Source organism: Trachemys scripta, chromosome 5, assembly GCF_013100865.1.
Source record: "Trachemys scripta elegans isolate TJP31775 chromosome 5, CAS_Tse_1.0, whole genome shotgun sequence".
Classification (NCBI taxonomy): Eukaryota; Metazoa; Chordata; order Testudines; family Emydidae; genus Trachemys; species Trachemys scripta.
Genome location: NC_048302.1, coordinates 90,555,322 through 90,574,783, shown reverse-complemented (window position 1 = coordinate 90,574,783; position 19,462 = coordinate 90,555,322). Strand labels below are relative to the sequence as shown.

The window sequence follows — 19,462 nt, the reverse complement described above, 5'->3', positions numbered from 1 at the left end:
CCATGCCTGTAGACACCTAATGTGTAGTCTGGTATGAGATATTAAAAACATGCCTGTCACCATGTGTCCCAGAAGTTGGAGACAATGTCTGGCCAATGTTTGTGGTCTGGCTTGAACTGTCTCTGAGTGTGGTCAGGCTGTGAAATCTCCATTGTGGGAGGAGTGCTCTCACTTGCAATGAGTTGAGATCGGACCCTGTAAACTTCAAGTGCTGTACTGGAGTTAAGGTAGATTTCTGGATGTTGATTTGTAGACCTAGCTTTGTGAATATGTCCATAGCTCCTGAGGTGACAGTCACCCTTTCGCATGTTGGTATGATGAGGCTGATGTTTGCCATGCAACTTCAGCCAGAACCAAAAGCACCTTGTTAATCAGGAGGGCGATCCTCCCGCCATCAGTAGTAGTTTCAACTGTAGTTCCCAGTTCTTCTGGGATATGGCTTTTAGTTGCTGGCAAAAAGTACACTTTTGTACAAGGTGGGCCTCTCTGAGGCACCGCACACAGCGAGAATGTCGTCTGTAACCGGTATGGCTTCCCTGAAGGTAGGGTGACCAGACAGCAAGTGTGAAAAATTGGGACGGGGGTGGGAGGTAATAAGCTTCTATATAAGAAAAAGCCTCAAATATCGGGACTGTCCCTATAAAATTGGGACATCTGGTCACCCTACCTGCAGGTGAGACACCTCTTAAAACGGGGAGCCTGGCATGCCCCTTACAGAGGGCAATCCCCAGGGGGCGGGGAAAAAGGGAATAAAGTAAAAATTAGGCCTTTTTTTAAAAAAAAACAGGGAAGAAAAAACTAAGGGACAAATGAAAACACTAATAATATCTAAGAGAACAATTCTAAAGATCTACAGTCTGTGAATGGACTGCTAATCGCTCTGTCTCTAGCCTGGGATAGTTGAGGAAAGAACTGAGGATGGTTCACCTGTGCAATGCTGATTAGCCTTGAGGCACAACACGAGGGAGGGAAAGAGCATGCCTGAACTGAAGCACAGGGATGCAGACACACTGACAGTAGAGCAGCCATAGGGACACTACTTAAAGAAGAATTGCTATTTTCAACTAATTAGGAGGAAGATTTTCTGTTTGCTTGTATGAACAGCAAACAAATCATAAATCTACCATTATTGCAAATGTAGAATTGAGCTGCTCTAGGGGGAGCTTGCAGGGGCTACAGCCACCCTAAAATTTGCCTTACCCCCTTGTAGCTTGGCTTGTACTGACAGGCAAACATGACTGAGCATACTCAGTAACATCTGTTGAAGTCGCTGCCCCTACTTTGGTTTAAAATCTGCTGCCTGCTGTTCACAGGAGTTAAAAGGGGGTAAATCGGAGGGAGAGAGGATTGGCACAGTCTGTGCCAGGGGCGGAAACTGACTGTGCAGGGGGGTCAAACAGCTGGAGGCAGGGAAAGGAGAGGGGCCAAGGGGCAAAATCAGGCACAGAGGGTAGGAGCCAGGGTTAAGACTAGGGTTGAGGTGCTGCCAGATGATGGCAGATGGCAAAACCCCAGTACAGAGAGGGGAAGAGGCGGTAAAATTTACCCCAGATGGGCTGAGTCACCTGCCGTATTTGCAAAAATAGAGTGGGCGGGGGGATGGGGAGGGTGGAGGAAAAGGACTTTTTTATTTCCCTGCTCACAGGACAGTGCATCACAGCACATGCTTCCCAGAGCTGTGTCCTTAGCACAGGGCAACCCAATGCCTAGACATGCCAGCTCTTCCCTGATATAATATACTAAAGTGCTAACGGAGACTTGATTCAGTGAAGTATTTTACATACACCCCCAAAAACTGTGTGTCACATATTGAATATTTAAAAGAATCCCTTATCAGTTTATGTGTATGCATAAAGTCTCCTAGCAGTTCACAAATTTGTCTTATCTGCTGCTGTGATTCCCTGAATTGCACTCCCTTTCTTGTAATCCATTTTAAATATAGTTAGCACCTTATAATTGTTTACTTTTTAAAATATTATTTTATTACTCTTAGCACTTCATCATTTACCTTTGTTAACATTGTGCAGATGGATGACATTTAACTTATAATTTAATAGCAAATAATCATTGAAAATATTTATAAATAAATAGTTGCTGGTAGTTTTAACAATGACATCTGTGTTTCTAGTATAGCACTTCCTATGTTTTTACTGTGAATTTTAATTTGGAATTTTTAATTCTAAATTTTTCTTTTTCTTTTTATAGTATACATTTATTCTGTTGGTTGATGCCCTGTCGCAATTTCCTATCCAAGGACCAGAGGATGGGAAAGGTGAAATGAAATTAATAAGCAACAGGTCTAAAACAAACAAACAAAAGGAAGTCAACCTGTGGAACTCTTTGCCAGAGGATGTTGTGAAGGTCAAGACTGTAACAGGGTTCAAAAAAGAACTAGATAAATTCATGGAGGATAGGTCTACCAATGGCTATTAGACAAGATGGGGAGGAATGGTGTCCCTAGCCTCTGTTTGCCAGAAACTGGGAATGGGCAACAGGGGATGAATCACTTGGTAATTACCTGTTTTGTTCATTTCCTTTGGGGCACCTGGCATTGGCCACTGTCAGAAGTCAGCATACTGGGCTAGACGGACCTTTGGTCTGACCCAGTATGACTGTATGGCTGACTCAGTATAGCTGTTCTTATGTGAGAGGTAGAAAATTGTAACGGGGCAGCATCTGTGACTGCTACTGGTAGCAAAATCTATTGGTAGCTGTTTTTGACATTACTCCCTGGCACCCAGCTCCAGCAGCAGCAGAGAAGTAAGCCTGGTCAGGGTGCCAGGATGCCCAAGAGAAGCCCTCCACCTGTGTCTCCGCCCACCAGGGCAAGCCACCAAGGGCAGGTAGAGGGGCTGGGGCTCCCCACAGTGGCCCGACTGACCAACTCTAGCCCAGGCTCTTGGGCCTTGCCCCCGTAGGCTCTGCTGGACCCAGAGCCGGGTCCCATCACCCTGGCGGCTCTTACTAGCTGCAAGCAGCCCCCAACCCCAGGCACCAACAGCAGCAGGAGGAGACAGGGAAGTGCCGCCCGCACCATGGTACCAGCCAGTCCAGCAATCATCTTGCACAGTCTGGCTCCAGCTTCTGACCTGGCCAGCGGGTGGGGCCTCAGGGAGGTGGCAGAGGAGGAAGTGAGGCCTGCACTTACCTGAGGAGGAGCAGTGGGTGGGGCCATGGAGAGGGGCAGGACCTCATGGTGATTGGGGGGGGGGGGAAACCCCCCCCCCAATTTTCTGTCTAACCTACCTTAGGCCCCCCTCCCCCACCACCACCAGGAAGAGGTGGCACCGCTCCTGTGTAGAATGTTGTAGGTATTCATACTGAGTAAGGGATTTATGTTTATAAATAGCATCAAAGAATTTTAAACCATTATCAGTCATGGTTGTCTTGTACTTCTAGGCATTTGTACTTTCATCCCTGTCTTATAACTAGACATTAAATCAAACAAATGTGCTTAAAGGAAATGGCTTTTTTATTCTATTTTATAAAAATTATGACATTGTATTTAGTGTCAAAAAGGTTTATACAGTAAAAGGATTTTCTCTTCTCTCTGAAACGGGTATTTACATATGTTACAAATAAAAATCTGTTTAACTAAACATCCTGACATATTCCAGTCTTTTAGCTAATACATGTCAGGGTCTTATTTGAAGCATTTTGATCATGTATTTTGTTTCAAATATAGCTCTGTTTTAGTTCCTAAAATTTTCCAACATGGAAGAATCTGTATGGATTAAATATATCAGCAGAGTATAATATAAACTGTTAAAAATTTAACTGGATATATAAAGGGTTACAAAAGCAACAACAACTACAACAACAACAAAAATGAATCTACACTGATCTAATGGGACACATTAAAATGATTTAATGAAACAAATATCTTGATGAAGGCAAGAAACAAAACAGCATTTTTTCCATGTTAGTCAAATGTAATCACTTAGTGAAGACAGTACCTTTTAATATTGTTAACCTTTTCTTCTGTTCTGAACTAAAACCATTTCAATTTTTAAAACCTGTACAAGCAACAGTGTAAATGACTTTTAAGTTACAGTAAAACCTGCCTTAGTTACCACTTCTGAAGAGAGACCACCTGTCACATGTGACTACTTGCAGAGGCCACAGAACACCACCACTCTCTGATGGCAAACCTTTGATAGAAGAGAAACCACCTCTTATAAGCGACCACTTTTGCTAACTCCCATGAGTGGTCGTTCTTGGCAGGTTTTACTGTAGTTCACTGCAAGTTATCATAATAAACCAGCTTCATCTTTTTTATTATGACAATGTTTCCAAGTTAGCTAACATGCAAGACAATTTTGTATGAAATAAATGTAATAGAAATAACCAAATATTTGATGTAGATATTTTAGCTCCTACTGTAAACATGCACTGCTGTTTAATGAACTGGGCTGTCAAATTATTGCTCAGTCTCACAAATCTACCTTTTCACAAGCAAATTGATATCAGATGATTTACAGAACTCTCTCCTTTAGCAAACCTTTCAAATGTTTTTTCAAAGATTCTTCTTTGTGCTGTTGCTTCTTGACAGGGCCAATAGCAATTTTATAGAACCAAACAAGACACAAAATGCAACAACACACACAAAAACAAAATACTGCAGTTACAGGAGACAAAGCGACCTTTCACCATGTTATTACAACATATTAACTCACCTGCAGTGTTTCTATTTGTTTTCTGATACTGTTGTTAGATGGCATCTAAATAAAGCAACGTGAGACAGCAAAACATAACAAACATGAGAATGGAAGGCACATGCATGTTAGATGAAAAAAAAAAGCACAAAACAATAGGTAGCCATATACTAAAGGACTCTATTCACAGAAATAAGGTTTTTGCTGGTAACAGCTTTGAATGCTCCACTAACTTCAAAGGTTTAGTGGCAATGGACACTAACTAATTTCCTAAGGCAAAAAATGATCTTTTCCCAAGAAGTACCTAGTCTTCTACTCTACACTTCCCTTCCCACTCGTGCAGAATCTTTAATCCTTTTTCCTCCTTGTCCTTAAAAAGCAGCAGTAGTATCGGAGTCCTCATCCTCAAACTCAAGGAAGCTGATAATCTCCTGACCAAGACACTGAAAATTAACCATACAGTATCTTAAATAATGGTTTAAAAATTCGCCAAAAACTTGAAAATACCGATACTGTTACATGATACTGAATCAATTCATGGAAATACTTGTTAAGTGAAATATATTACTCCTGTGCTCCGTAATCTCCAATGAATTTCTATTGGTTTCCTGGTGAAATTTAGAGCTACTGCTATGACCAATAAAGCCCTAAATGGCTTGGGATCTACTTATACGGTATCCCGAGAGACCTCTTCTTTCTCCATAACATACTGCCACAGTTGTGATCAGCAATGTTACAAAGCCCATCTTTTCTCCCTAGGTTTTGAGGAGGGAGGGGAGTTATGAGAGTAGTTAGTGGTATGAGAATGTTATAGTTTAAATTTTTAATTTTTGCCTGATTTTCCTGGTGGAGGTCAGATGAAACCTGCTGATATTCTAATTAAATAATTTTGATAATTATATTTTAAAGGATGTCAAAGACATTTAGAGTGACTGGGTACTTAATCTTTATTATACTGCATATATCTAAGTAAACTCAAGCAAATGCATAAAATAAAATATTATGATGAGACCAGGTAAAAAATGAGGGAGGAGGGGAAAAAATAAATCAAGAGAAGAACCTGCTGGGTAATTGATTACTCATTTAGTTAGTGCCAACATGCACAGAGAAACAAGCTTAGCTGAAGCAAAATAAAAAGATAACTGGGATGGAGTTTGAAAGATTCACTTCAACCAAGTCTCAATCCATGGCTAGATAACCACAGAAAACAATAGTGGAACTAAGTCCAAATGACTTAGTAGTCTACCAAATACCCGGCTAAGTCCCTCATCAATGTACAGTACCAAAAACTGCTATGTTCTGCATTGCAGAAGCTCAAATATAAAATTTCTGCTGAATAGAGCCCTAAGGTAAATGAGTGAAGTTGTTAATGGGCAACAAAAATATTCAAAGTAAACAATGCATGCTGTGCAGTTACTACTTAAACTCCTTGGCACGGATAGTTTTAATGCGTCCATTGCCAGCAATGGACGTTATGCCAGGAATATCTGACTTCAGGTTGCGAAAGAAATTCAGCTTTTTTTTTTTTTTTAAAGGAAAGCTTCAATAGCAAAACAAAAAACAAAGCAGACATTGAAAAAATTTGCAAGTATGTTAGATGAAAAATATACAAAAAACCCAACAAGCAACAGAAATGTACAAAAGATGTCATGAAGACAAAAGAACCTTCAAAAACATCAAAATCTGTGTTTTGCTTTAGCATCTTTCACCATGGTTTACATAATTTAAATCATAAGCATGTATACATGATTTGGAAATTGTTACACATGGCTAACCAGAAACAACGTTAACAATAAGGTGAATCCATTACTTTAAAAATATCAAAACTAAAAAGTTAAAACAAACATTATTAATAAACCACATTAATCAAAATTAATGAAAGAGTGTATTACAGTAAACACTTTAAGATTTAAATTAGGACAAAACCCCATAATTTCCAAATATCCATATCTGTGTCATTTATTAATCCAGTAATATTGACAATGTTATCAAATTCAGTCAAGAGTTAAAAGGGACACTAAGTTTTATATTCAAAATTTACACAACTTTAAAATTGGTATAGGACGTAGGGATCATTTCCCCTCCATACTAAATCTTAAATTTATTTTTTAATCAACTAGTTTATCAAACAGGAAGACATATTTTGAAATTACTATATATTTTACTTAAGTGTGAGCACACACACACGCGCGCACACACACACCTTCCACCAATAATTTTTATGTGATCAAAAGAGTTATTGTTTGTGCTCTCTCTGCTTGCTGTAGAATAACAGCTGAGTAACAAACACTGCTCCCAGAGCTATGCAAACATGAACCAGTGAAGCTGATGCACAAAGATAGCATCAAATGGACCTAAATGAGTTAAAACTGTTACCTTTTGCATTTAAAAAAAAAAAAAAAGTGCCATGCCAATTCCAGCACCACATAAAACACAGGAAACACATTACTAAACAATGGAGAATTAAAACATTCAAAAGGTTTTTAGAATAATTATTTGACAGTGTCCTTTTAAACAGCTAATTATTTATGTTGCTTTAGTTGGTAATAAAATGCTGTAAGTACATAAGACTGAATGCTACTGATTTGTGACAGGTTTCTGATCTAAGAATGTTTCTTACCTTTAAATGTGACAAACAGTTCTGCAGGAAAATGTGCCAGTTATTTAAAAAAAACTGTTTCTGACTGACACACAACAGGCAGGTGATCAATGGATACAGAGCCTACAAGGAGGGAAGAAAGAAGAATTGATCAAATTGCTCTGTGAGAAACACATTCAGGGGCAACACAATCATCCCAGTAAAACCTGAGAGGCTTTGGGTGGTCAGGAGCACTGCCTTTTCCCCTGTTCTAGCTTCACAAATTTAATAGAGTTTGTAAGTTCTTCAGCTATTGTGCCTTCTCCTGCTGGAGTGCTGTAAGATTTGTTAAGATGTTAAAAGTTTTTCCAGCAGAAAGTATACTGGTCCCTAATACAAAATTGGTCTCATTCACAGTCATTTTGGTATAGGATGAAAGTTAGGGGAGAGAAATACAATCTAGTTAAAGAATAAGAATAATGCAACAGTGTTTCTCACTTGAAAAAAAAAACAATACTAAATGTCCTCTCAGCACCAAGTTTGACAATGATATCATTACATTCTTGTTACAAGCTACAGTGTTTAACTGTCTATAGTGACAGCAGTTCCTTAATTCTTGGAATCCTAAAATAGGATAGCAATGGAATCTTTATTGTACTCAAAGCCCTTCATATGTGAATGTGAGTAAGAGATAATTTTAAAGTAAATTTAATAAAAGTACAAACCACAGACACAAAAATTAGCCTTGTGCCAGATGCAAAGTGAGACAAATTCACTTGCATTATAGGTCCGTGAATAAAGGGAGTGACAAATGTTACACTAAAAAAAAGAAAGAAGAAGTACAGTTAAATCCTTGCAAGGAAACACACTTAAAAAAAAAATCCATGAGCTAAGCTTGGGGAGATAAAGAGATGCTGGGGAAAGCTGAAATATGTGGGCAGAAGAGCCAATAGATAAGAGCAGGGTAGTTAACAGGCAGCTAGTTTGCTGCAAAAAATATATGGTCTGCCACTTCTGCCCTTTAATTAAATCCACACTGAGATTGTGATTGAACAGAATTTATGCTATCAGAGGAGATATTAGGGAACAACAATTCCACATCACAAACCACTGAAATAATTAAAAACTGTCAGTTTCAGGAAAGGCTCGGGAATGAGAACAGAGGTAGAATTACTTTTCATTCACAGAGAGAACAAATCCTGCACAATGAGACCGAGATCAAAGATCGAGCAAAAGCAGTATAAAAAAGCATGAATTTAATCCTTCTGCTGCCTTTAGGAATTAAGACTTTATATTAAAGAACTCTCTTAACTTTCCTTGGGTAAATCATTCATGTAAAAATCTAAAATATAGATCAATAAATATATGAAGAACTGAAATATTTCTTAAATACCAGTGAGTGCTTCTTTCTGGAGCTCAATTCAAAGGTAGTCTGGTAGAGCATCTCCACAAAATTTTTCAAACATGGCACATTCACTTCATTTTTAACAGCCTAGTGAAAATAAATATAAATAATTGAGTATAGAGATCTAGGCAGAAAGAAAGAAGTTAAAATATATTAAAAGCAGAACTATGCAGGCATATGAGAATTCAACATTTAGATGATCTTTAAGATTAGTAAAGTTATTCAAGTCTTTCTGTATGAGATGTTATCAGCAGCAAATGAAATCAAAGTGTCATATAGCACAAACATCTAGTAAAACAATGAAAATGTTGCGACTAACAAAGTTCAGAAACATCTGTCCTGAATTTGCACACATTAAGGAAAAAGAGTCTTATTTTTAAACACATGCTAAGTGTGTAAACTATTTTACTAGTAGACAACACCAAATTCATAGACAGAAGTTTCTTTTAAACTATGTGTATTTTTTTGTTAAAAGAAGTCATTCAACTTTTCTCACTGTTACCCTTTTCCTTAATGCACACTAAATATGAGAGCTGGGACTCAATAAGAATGGGGCTTATTACTGTGTACCCCATCATAAATGCAGTATCTTCATTTGGTTTCACAATTCAGGTGCAAAATCACTATGGGATTTGTTTCAATGCATGAACGTGTGCACACGCGCGCATGCACACACACACACACACACACACTCTAATGGCTTTCCCACTCTGTTCTATAAACCCAGAACTCCTGCCTTCCCATGAACCCACCCTCTCCCCATCAACACATCTCTCCTAGTCAATATTTAGGCTTCCATTGCTGACCAACTTCACTATGTGTTCTCACCTTCACACTTCATCCTTTAATGTTTGTGTTGTATATGTCCAATTAATAGTTTAAGCTCTACAGGGGAGGGACCTTTCTAAACTATGTTCTTTGTAAAGAAACATACACATCAAAGGTGTTACAGAAGTAGTCATAATTACTTTGATTTTACACTGGACAGATGCACTGAACTGCGCATTTGTAGCAACTGCAAGTTCATAATTTCTCTCTAGTCCTTTTACATAAAAGGTAACTGAATTTCTTAATTTTTAATTATTTTGTTCACAAAGCAGTCATCAAAAAAATGGCAATCCATTTTGCTCAGTACAATAGTCTGAACTTCTACGTGATGAGAAGCAGACAACTGTGAAATGCATTTGAAAAGTATTTGAGCCAACAAAGTGGCTCTCTTGATATAAAAAATTTACTTTTAAAATATCAGCAATGTTTAAAGTGGTTCAAAGAGGCATAATTGGCTTCATTTTACATTTAAATATGACTTGGGTTACTGTCTGTGATACAATGAAAGCTGTATAACAGGAATTGGAACTAATAACACTGTCTTCTCTGATTGTAACTAAACGAAGGGTCCCAAGCATAATGACAGAAGTCCTTTCAGTCACTTGATGAGTGGACTCAGGAACCATTCTTTGGGAGGGCACTTTGCTTACCAGCAACATATTGTGGTCTGGCACTTGCTAATGAAACTATCATTTGACATAACCATCTCACCAACTTCTACAAAGTTTCTAAACTCATTGTGTGGAAGTTTATTGAGAAGGTGATGGCAGCCCAACATCAGACACACCATTTCCTTTAATCTACAGGATACCTATCGATCAGGCTTCAGGCTTGGATGGCACAGAGTCTCTTGACTTACAACCTCCTCAGGGAAAGAGAAGTGTTATGGGCTGCTGTCTTTTCAACATGCTGATGATATTCAGCCATGTTTCCTATTCCTTGAGCCGAGGCAATGAAGTTTTCCTTTGTCATTGTCTATTGGAGGAATGCACTCGGATAAAGCTGTTTGGCTCAAATTCAAACTGTGTAAGATGCAGATGATACTTACTGGCAAGAGAAATCATTCTAAGTGGCAGAGGCTGTGACTTCTCCCTCAAATGAGGGATTATGCCCACCAAACATCAAGGTTGTTCACAAATTCAGAGTCTTGCTGGACTCACTTAGTCAAAGGACTGCATCCTTTTTGAGGTCTGCATACATTTGTCACCTACAGGCTATAACGGGCAGTATCATGCTACACTTGGGACTACATTTGAAGGCTGCTCAGAGGCTTCAGCTGGTGAAGAACAAGCCAATGAGAGCTTTCCTTGAGTAAAGACTAAATAAGAATGGCAGAATTCAGCCTACAAAAATAAGTATGAAAGATAACAGTTACGGTGAGAGAGCAATGACTCTAGGCCTAAAGACAGGTGGGAAACCAGATAATAAGCAGGAAGTACTGATATGCTTGCTTTCATAAGAGCACTTAGGTACTGATGGGCAAATGCAGTGAGGCAGTAATTCACCTAACAGCTTTTATGAGTCTGCACAAATTCAATACAGTGAGGATCTATTGAAAGAATTGCAGGAAGAAAAACTAATCAAACTCACACAGGAGGGGAAAAAAGAAAAGAAAAAGACTACTTACAGCAGCCACAGGGATGAGAATCTCCACAAACAAACCAGCTAGTGCATGTTTTATATCTTTATCTTTTACTTCCAGGAAGTATTGAGCACATTCCTTTATGATCAAGTGTTAAAAAGACAGCAACAACAAACAAAAACAAAAGACAAAAAAATATTTTAAGTTTTAATTTGTTGTTTAAGAACATCACCAACTGTCCTACACTGGCAGCTACTTAAAATTAATAATTTTAAAAATAAAAGTTAGCCTATTCCTCAGCAGCATCTTAGACTCATTCATACCATTATCAAAGGTAAAGTTTTAAATCCTGTGCCTCTCCCCCCAGCAATTTTTTTTGAAAACTAAAAAGGAAAAACATTTGCAACAGCAGTTGTCTTTCTATTATGTTTTTTTCCCTAAATTTTATTATAAGAGACTAAAGTAAATTTTCCTGCTCAGATTATTTTAAAATATCTGAAAATAGGGGGTTCTCTTATGGTCATTACCAGAAAATTTTTAGGCATTAAGAACACTTAACATTTATATAGCAGTCATCATCTTCAAGTTAATTTATTATCATAATTTATACACAAAATATAATTGTAGAGAAAATATTTACAGTAAGGGCGTGATCCTGCAAGATGATGAGCACTATAGTCCCAATCCAGCCAGGTATTTAAGCATGTGTGTAAATCTTTGCAGAATCAGGACCTAAACTGGTAACTAACTGCTAAAAATATTTATCTTAGTTTGAAAGAAGCTCTAAGTCACTGATTAATATAATGTTTAAAATATATATTAAATAAGATGTCTCAAGATAAGAGTAAAAAATACCAAGTTGTTTTTGTACTAGGCAGCTTTGTTAGATTAAAACAGTTACTTAACGATCTTGCATTTATTGTTTGAGACGTGTTGCATATGTACATTATACTGTAGGTATGTGAACACTTTGTGCATTGGTTTTGGAGAATTTTTCCCTACTGGTACCCACAGGAGCAGCCCCGCCCACAGTAGAACTTCTTGTTCTTCAAGTGAGTGTATAAAGGGCAAAGGTGCCCCACCTATCCTCCAGTTCCTTCACACCAGGACCCAATGGTAGACTCTGATGCATCAGGGAAGGAGGATGGGTCATGGAATGGACATATGCCTCAAATCCTGAAGAACAAACTGTTACAAGAAGGTTAAGTAACCGTTTTTTCTTCTTCAGGTGTCCATTACACTGTAGATGACTCCATGGCCCACATTCTCAGGTAACAGCTTGGGAATCTCTTCTGAAGAGGGACTTTAGGGACTGCCTCACCTATATTTGCATCTTCCCTTGAAGTGGGCAGACAGTGTGTAATGTATGGTGGAAATATAGACCGAGGACCTATTGCTGCTCTACAAATGTCTAGAGTGGGGATGTGCACCAGAAACACAGCTAACGCAGAATGTGCTCTGAAGTGCATACTGAGACTATCAGGAGATGTTACTCTCTTAGAATATGAGTCATTGCAACGCAGCTGGTGATCCATTTGGAGGGCGTCTAAGGCTACATCTACACTAGCAACTATAACCAGTTCCATGCACATGGTTATGCCATAACCCCCTTATTATCCACACCTAAACCTTAGAAGCACTTGTCAGAAGGCAGGAATACACAGCAAATAAGCTACCTGCTTGAGGAGTGTGGGTAAGCACATGCCTCAGTCTGTGGCACGGCCCCATACCCATGCCAGTTTGCGGTGTGGACAGGGGTAAGAGGCACGTACCACGTTTTGAGTTTAAATAGTCCTCTGCACCAAGTTACACAATGCACTGAACCCCTTTCTTCCCGACCCTTACCCAATCCATAAAGGTCACTGTCCCCCCATTTTCACTACTAGTAGTGAGCTGCACTTTTCACACCAGGACAGCTTTCTGCTGCACTCTTTTGATCAATAAAGGTGAACCTGGATCCTGCTTTGGAAAGAGCTGACCTGGCCTGCCAGGTGCTGGTCAATGTGTGGTTGAAGCACACAGTCTTTCAAGACTTCTCCTGGAGTGGCAGGAACATACACCTATACCAGGAAATTCCACTGAGGCTGGAGCAAGAGGGTACTGAGCCCAGTGCCGGGAATGCATCAAGCACCTGAGGCTTCTGTACAGGAGGGCAAAAGACTCCAACAATCTCTCATCGTACATGTCCCCTCTATGATGAATGGGATCAGGTGCTGTCAAGGGCTCCCAGTACACAGCCTAAAGTTGCTCACAACTCCCTCCTCAACCCTACCTCATTGTCTGATGGAATGTCAATGAGGGCCAGGGTAAAGAGACAGCAGGGAGCATAGAGGATACCCTGGAAGACCCGGAGGACAAGCAGCATGTTTCTGCACCTCTACTTGGAGAAGCAACCCCTTGACAAACCTGAGGAGGACATTGAGCCATGACAGGAACCAGAACCTAAGGCTTGTAAGTTAAAATGGAGCCCCACCCTCCCTGCCAATAGCCCCTCTTGCACTGTGCTATGTTCCTGATTTTAACCACAGCCCACACTCTGCTTCAACCCTTCAACAGTCCCTGAGAAAGACCAGGGTTTAAATCAATGATTTTATTGCATTCCGATAAATCACTATTACGCATTTGGCAGAAGCTTTTGAACAAATTATCAATGAACAATCATTGTGTCCGTGTCTGTGCATTTCTTAGCTAGCACACAGGCAGTGATGGGCCCAGGGGAGTTTGGACCAAGGGAAGGGAAGGGACAAGTTTAGAAAGTTCCCAGCTCGGGATGGGAAAACTTACAGTAGAAAACTTACAGTAGTTTGTCTAAAATCATTAACAGCTGTTTTTTGTCCCATGGAAGATTATAGTTTCAGTGCATCTCATACCCACACCAATTTTACTGTCCCCTTACAAATGGGAGCCATGCAGAAAAGTGTGGGGGATAGCTGAGGTGGAGTGGAGGGAACACTTTGGTTGACTGAGGAAAAGTTATATGCAGTGTTCTTGTAGCAATGTCAGTCCCACGATATTAGAGAGACAAGGTGGGTGAGATAATATTGTGACATTGTACTCCATATTCTTTATGGAAATATGCTTATGATTTGGATATGACATTACTGAGATGTACTTTATTCAAGCTGGGTCTTGTAGGAGATCATTGGAAAGGTTACAATTTACTGAATGTGATTATCCAATTTGTATGCATGTATCATTTCTGTATCTAAAGTTAGGAATATGGACTATGTAACCACTACAACTGGGTGTGTATTGGGAAAACACCCACCAGACGACAGGCCATCAAATTTGATGCGCCATCAGGAGGGCACAACAAAACCATGAAGATTCTAATCTCTCTCCCTCCTGGGAGGTGTCCGGGACATAATTGTGACACTACTAGGTCAGGTGGTTTTGTCACCTGATAGTAAACATTACCTAGGACTTCTTGTAACTTTCCACTGGAAGGGAAGGGGAGGTCAAGTTTGGGAAACAAAGGATTCCTGTCTTATGTAAATCCTATTTAAGGTTGGGGAGGAAGGCAAATGGGATGACTCCTCTCCATGGCCTGTCTGCCCAAGAAGAAAGACTGCTAAAACCACCTGAAAGAAAGGCGGGGGGGAGTCCAGACTGAGACGGGGATCCAGTCTGAAAAGAAATATAACTGGAACTCTGAACCACAGATACTTTGCAACCTGTCTAAAATAACATTTAGGGTAAGAAAGTACATTTTGTAACCTGTTTCTTAAGTATTTTGAGCTAACCTTGCGGGTTTTGTTTTATTTGCTTAGTAATCTGCTTTGTTCTGTTATCTCTTACATTCAGTTAAAATGCACCTTTTGTAGTTAATAAACTTATTTTGTTTATTATTGAACCCAGTTTATGAAATTTCTAACTGAGAGAGGGGGGCAACCCATCACAAATACCTTTTATTGGACCAACCACTGATGGTGACAGAGACAAGCTTTCAAGCTGACACAGAGCTCTTCTTCAGGTCTGGGAAACTAAATCAAAGTGTCACTGCTAAATACAGGACTTGAACATGATTATTTAGCATAAATAGTTAACACACATTTCAAAGGACCATTCAAGGTAAAGTGGCCTGTTAACTCTCCTCCAGTCATACAGGGCGGGGAGAAGCCAGTGGGGGGCGGAGAGGGCGGTTCTTAGAGGGATATAAATTGCTGTAATAAGCAATATTAGTGTCTCTATTCAGTCCATGATTTTCAGTGTCTAGCAGAGTTATGAATTTAAGCTCAAGGCTCGTCTTTTGAAAGCGTTGTGCGGGTTTCTTTGGAGGATGAGGACTGATATGTCTGAAGGATCCTCTGTTGAAGAGTCCCACACCCTAAGCTTTGAGGAGATGGATGCAAACTTCTGCTTGTGCTTCTGAGGCCAGGGCTCCAATTCCCTGGCCTTCAAAGAGGAGGATACCAGAGACAGGGATTTTCTGCAGCCTCTTTCAGCTGATGCAGCCAGGGGAGCACTATGGGAAGGAATCTTTGAAGAGCTTCCCTTAGATGACTGAGAGGGCTCCAAAGCTGATCTAAATATATACCAGAGGCACTCCTCCAGCAGCTTTTTCCTAGTCTTGAAGCCGTGACAGATAGAGCACCTATCTCTGATATGGCCCTCACCCAAAACACTTGAGGCAGCAGAGGCAAGGGTCACTAACAGGCATAGACTTTTTGCAGCCTGCATAAAGTTTGAACCCCAGCAGACTTTGACATATGCTCCCCACCCCAGTAGGCTGGGTCCAAAGACTTGACAGACTGGAAAAAGGATAAAAGAAGGACTAAATCAAAAGAAATAAACTTAAACTTATAAAACTAGAAGAAAACAAAATGAAAAGTCAGAACTTTTTGAGTACCACTAGGTAGATCAAATAATTGTTCACATGGAACACCAATGTATTGATCAAGGATGGTAAGAAGGTACTGGAAGAGGGACAGAGTGTCTCCACCCTTTATACCCTTATTCACAGCACGAGGAGCTCAGCGGTAGGCAAGGCCACTCCTTAAGTTTTTGCTAGGGAAAAAGTCTCCAGCACCAATGCACTAGGAGCTTACACACCACACCTACAGTGCAGTGCACATATGCAAGCCATCAAAGAAGACAGAACCTTGTTAATGAAGATACACAGAAGTTAAATCTAGTCTCAAAAGGAGTTCAAGGTGGTACACATTTACCTGCATGAACTGAAATGATGCTTCAAAGTCTTCTACAGGATACATTTTTACTCTGAAAAACTTCATCCCCATAATTAAGCTGATGATACTTTGCACTACGTGAGGACTCTGTTCCTTCTGCCGCAGTTCCTTTAATTCAGTGACAAACTTCTTCCTAACAGCCTGAAATCTGGATAATTTACACACATAGCAAACATTGATATTGCTTAGTTCAGTTTACATTATTTCTATTTTACACATATTTTTCAAGTAACTTTATCTGACAATGATATAGTAGCTACAGTTAAAGAGACACAGTTAAGGTAGACAGATTTTAGTTCTTGTATTCAATGTCTAGATACTATGGTGATTAGCATATTAGAGAACATATGTAGGCAGAGCAATAACATTTGAGGGATGTCAGCTTTCTATCTACTCCTTCTATATACCTAAAAAATGGCAGCATCCTTTTAAAAATCTTCCTGATGCATAGTTTTGTTGAACAAATGAGCACTTAGCTATTTTAACATTTACCGCCTTTACACAAAAATATCTAAGGCATGTCTTTGTAACTGTGTATAGATAGCATTTTTCTCATTTGAGTTGTATCTGTTCCATTCTTTGGAGGAGGAAATATAATGTAATTTACAAAAAGCTGCCCAAAGAGAGAGGATACCTATGCATTTCAATACCTTACAGGGTGCAAGCATGGAGCAGATAGGCAAACCTGAGAATAAAGCCTGAATACACAATTACATCAAATGTACCTATAATGCAAGATACACTGGAAGGTCTTTTTTTTTTTTTTAATTAAACTTATTAGCTTTGAAAATATTTCTTAAATGTCTAATCTGTAAAATCTTATTAAATGATAGCAATACACAATATGCATCTCATTAAATTATGAGCCATTAACACTAGTAACAACTCTTAAAAACTCCAATTTTATTTCAACCTTCATTGGACAGACTTGGAATTGTACTCAAGATAATGAGAGAGACTAGTAACGAGAGAGGAAAGTGCCATACTGAAGGAAGCACTGTGCAATAGAAAGATGTATAATTTATGTTTCAAGGAAAGGACAGCATTTCTTATTTTGTTAGACTATGGGAATGATGCACAACGTGTCTGCTATGCCAAATGTTTGATTAGTAGCTGACTACTTATGTACAACTACGGAAAAGCTCCCAGTTTGCTAGCATTATTAATAAACGTGCTGTAAGTAGTAGTCAGGGAGGAAAGTTTTACCTTTTGGAGGAAAAAAAAAAAAAAAAGAGGGAAAAGGAAGAGGTGAAATATCAAGCTTACTTTGATTGAGCAAGAACCCCTATCACTTCTGCATATAAATCTGCAATAATATGCACATTCCCAGTGTTGGTTCCTGAATACCTAAGGGAGAAAAAAGAAAAGAACAAGGATGTGCTTTTAGAAAATATTATTTGAATGTATCAACAGTGTGCTCAGCAGTATACAAAACATAAAAGCTGCTCCATGCAATGAGGAATTACCAATCTGAATAGAAAGACAATACCTCACTGGGAACTTTTTCAGACCTACGTTCTGTTTTTAAGTTTAAAAATGGATAACATCTGACCTGGTGTAGGTTAATTTTGGTAGGCTTACTGGATGCAATACATTTTAAGGAGGAACTGTATACAGTACTCTACATGGGAAGAGTTTATTTATGTAACCTGACCACGACCTCCTATTTTTCTTGCCCTTATTGTACAAATTAAGCTGTATATTTTAAGACAAACAAGATAAGCTTTCTATTGTACACAGCTGTCTTCTTTAAACAGTCATACTTTTTAGCTTCAAAAATCAATATTAATTATGTTTTTTGTGCATTATCCCCAAATTCATTAGGTGTGAGGCAATCAGAACAGAAAACCTATGCAGTCTGAAAACAGCCTGATGACAAAGCACTGTGAATTAAAACAAAAACATTATGTGTATGAATTTAACTTGACTTACCCTTCCTTGTGTTTAAAGTGCTTAAAAGCCAAATTCAGAACTTCATGTACTAAAGGATCTGGCACTGGATGAACGGGTATCTGAAATATAGATATCATTTCACTTTATTATATCAGTACATAAATACCACTATGCTATGCCCCTTAGAAATATTCAAGAATAGATTAGGAGGCAGATCCTGAGATGGTGTAACTGTCACAGTTCCACTGACTTCAGTGGAGCTATGACAATTGAAACCAGGTGAGGTTCTGTGCCTAGATATTCAAGCACTATGACTCCACATCAGTGATGTGTGGCATTCTGTTAAATAATTTGACTAATGAGTTTAAGTAACCAAAAATGATAATAAAAAATTAAGTGATTACATCATTATGTGAATATCATGAATAGCTATGAGTCTAGATTAACTGTTTCATTTCAGACCTCACTAACTGATGTGGTCTGACTATTCCAGATTTAATCTCAAATGTAGGGTAAAGATATTAATGTCAGCGAAAGGAGGCCAAAGATATCAGTTTAAAAGCTCATCCATATGGTTAAGAGGAAAGAGAAAAAGCAAGAACAGAAAAGAGGAGTTTATGCCCAGTTTGTACCACATCAAAGGAGGTGACATAACTGAGTAAGGAAATGATTGAACACTGGCCCCAAATGCACAGCCCACCTTTGCCCAGTGTGTATGTGGGTTTTGTTTTGTTTTAAAATAACTGTCAAAAATCATGTTTATGAAGCTTTTGAAGATTAAAGTATTTTATAAGTACCGTACATCAGAGTGGCCACGCACACATCAATTCCTTCCTAAGAATAACACAGATTTGGTGTAGAGATCAGGTACAAACACATCTATGTAGGCCAATCTCACAGTGGTTCTGTTTAATACCACATAAAAGGTGAAGAGGTTGAATATTTTGTGTTCAATGGAAGAGCTTTGCTTTTTAGCCTATCAGCTATGTTTTCATTTTGCCTCCTAAGAGTCAGCACCTAAAAAGAGCCAAATATATTCTTTAAAAGGTCATTTTTGTTCTGGATGTACACCCACTTTTTACTACTTACTTAACTAATCAAATCACATTACATTACTTTAGAGTAGCAGCCGTGTTAGTCTGTATCCGCAAAAAGAACAGGAGTACTTGTGGCACCTTAGAGACTAACAAATTTATTAGAGCATAAGCTTTCGTGGACTACAGCCCACTTCTTCGGATATGCATCCGAAGAAGTGGGCTGTAGTCCACGAAAGCTTATGCTCTAATAAATTTGTTAGTCTCTAAGGTGCCACAAGTACTCCTGTTCTTTTTG

General features: G+C 38.9%; 1 protein-coding gene across 14 annotated transcripts in view; it reads right to left on the bottom strand.

Annotated features, from left to right (window-relative positions):
* Positions 1–19,462, bottom strand: part of FRYL (FRY like transcription coactivator) — a 394,573-nt gene that overhangs the window by 187,674 nt on the left and 187,437 nt on the right. For 11 of the 14 annotated variants that reach the window (XM_034771653.1, XM_034771656.1, XM_034771654.1 and 8 more), the window contains 7 exons: positions 18,170–18,249; positions 17,504–17,584; positions 16,217–16,385; positions 11,094–11,186; positions 8,627–8,725; positions 7,276–7,377; positions 4,677–4,721 (listed from right to left, as the gene is read on the bottom strand). In XM_034771653.1, coding sequence (XP_034627544.1) covers positions 4,677–4,721; positions 7,276–7,377; positions 8,627–8,725; positions 11,094–11,186; positions 16,217–16,385; positions 17,504–17,584; positions 18,170–18,249 — 669 coding nt within the window. The remainder of the gene's footprint in view (positions 1–4,676; positions 4,722–7,275; positions 7,378–8,626; positions 8,726–11,093; positions 11,187–16,216; positions 16,386–17,503; positions 17,585–18,169; positions 18,250–19,462) is intronic. The other 3 variants (XM_034771659.1, XM_034771651.1, XM_034771652.1) reach the window with 1 other exon arrangement.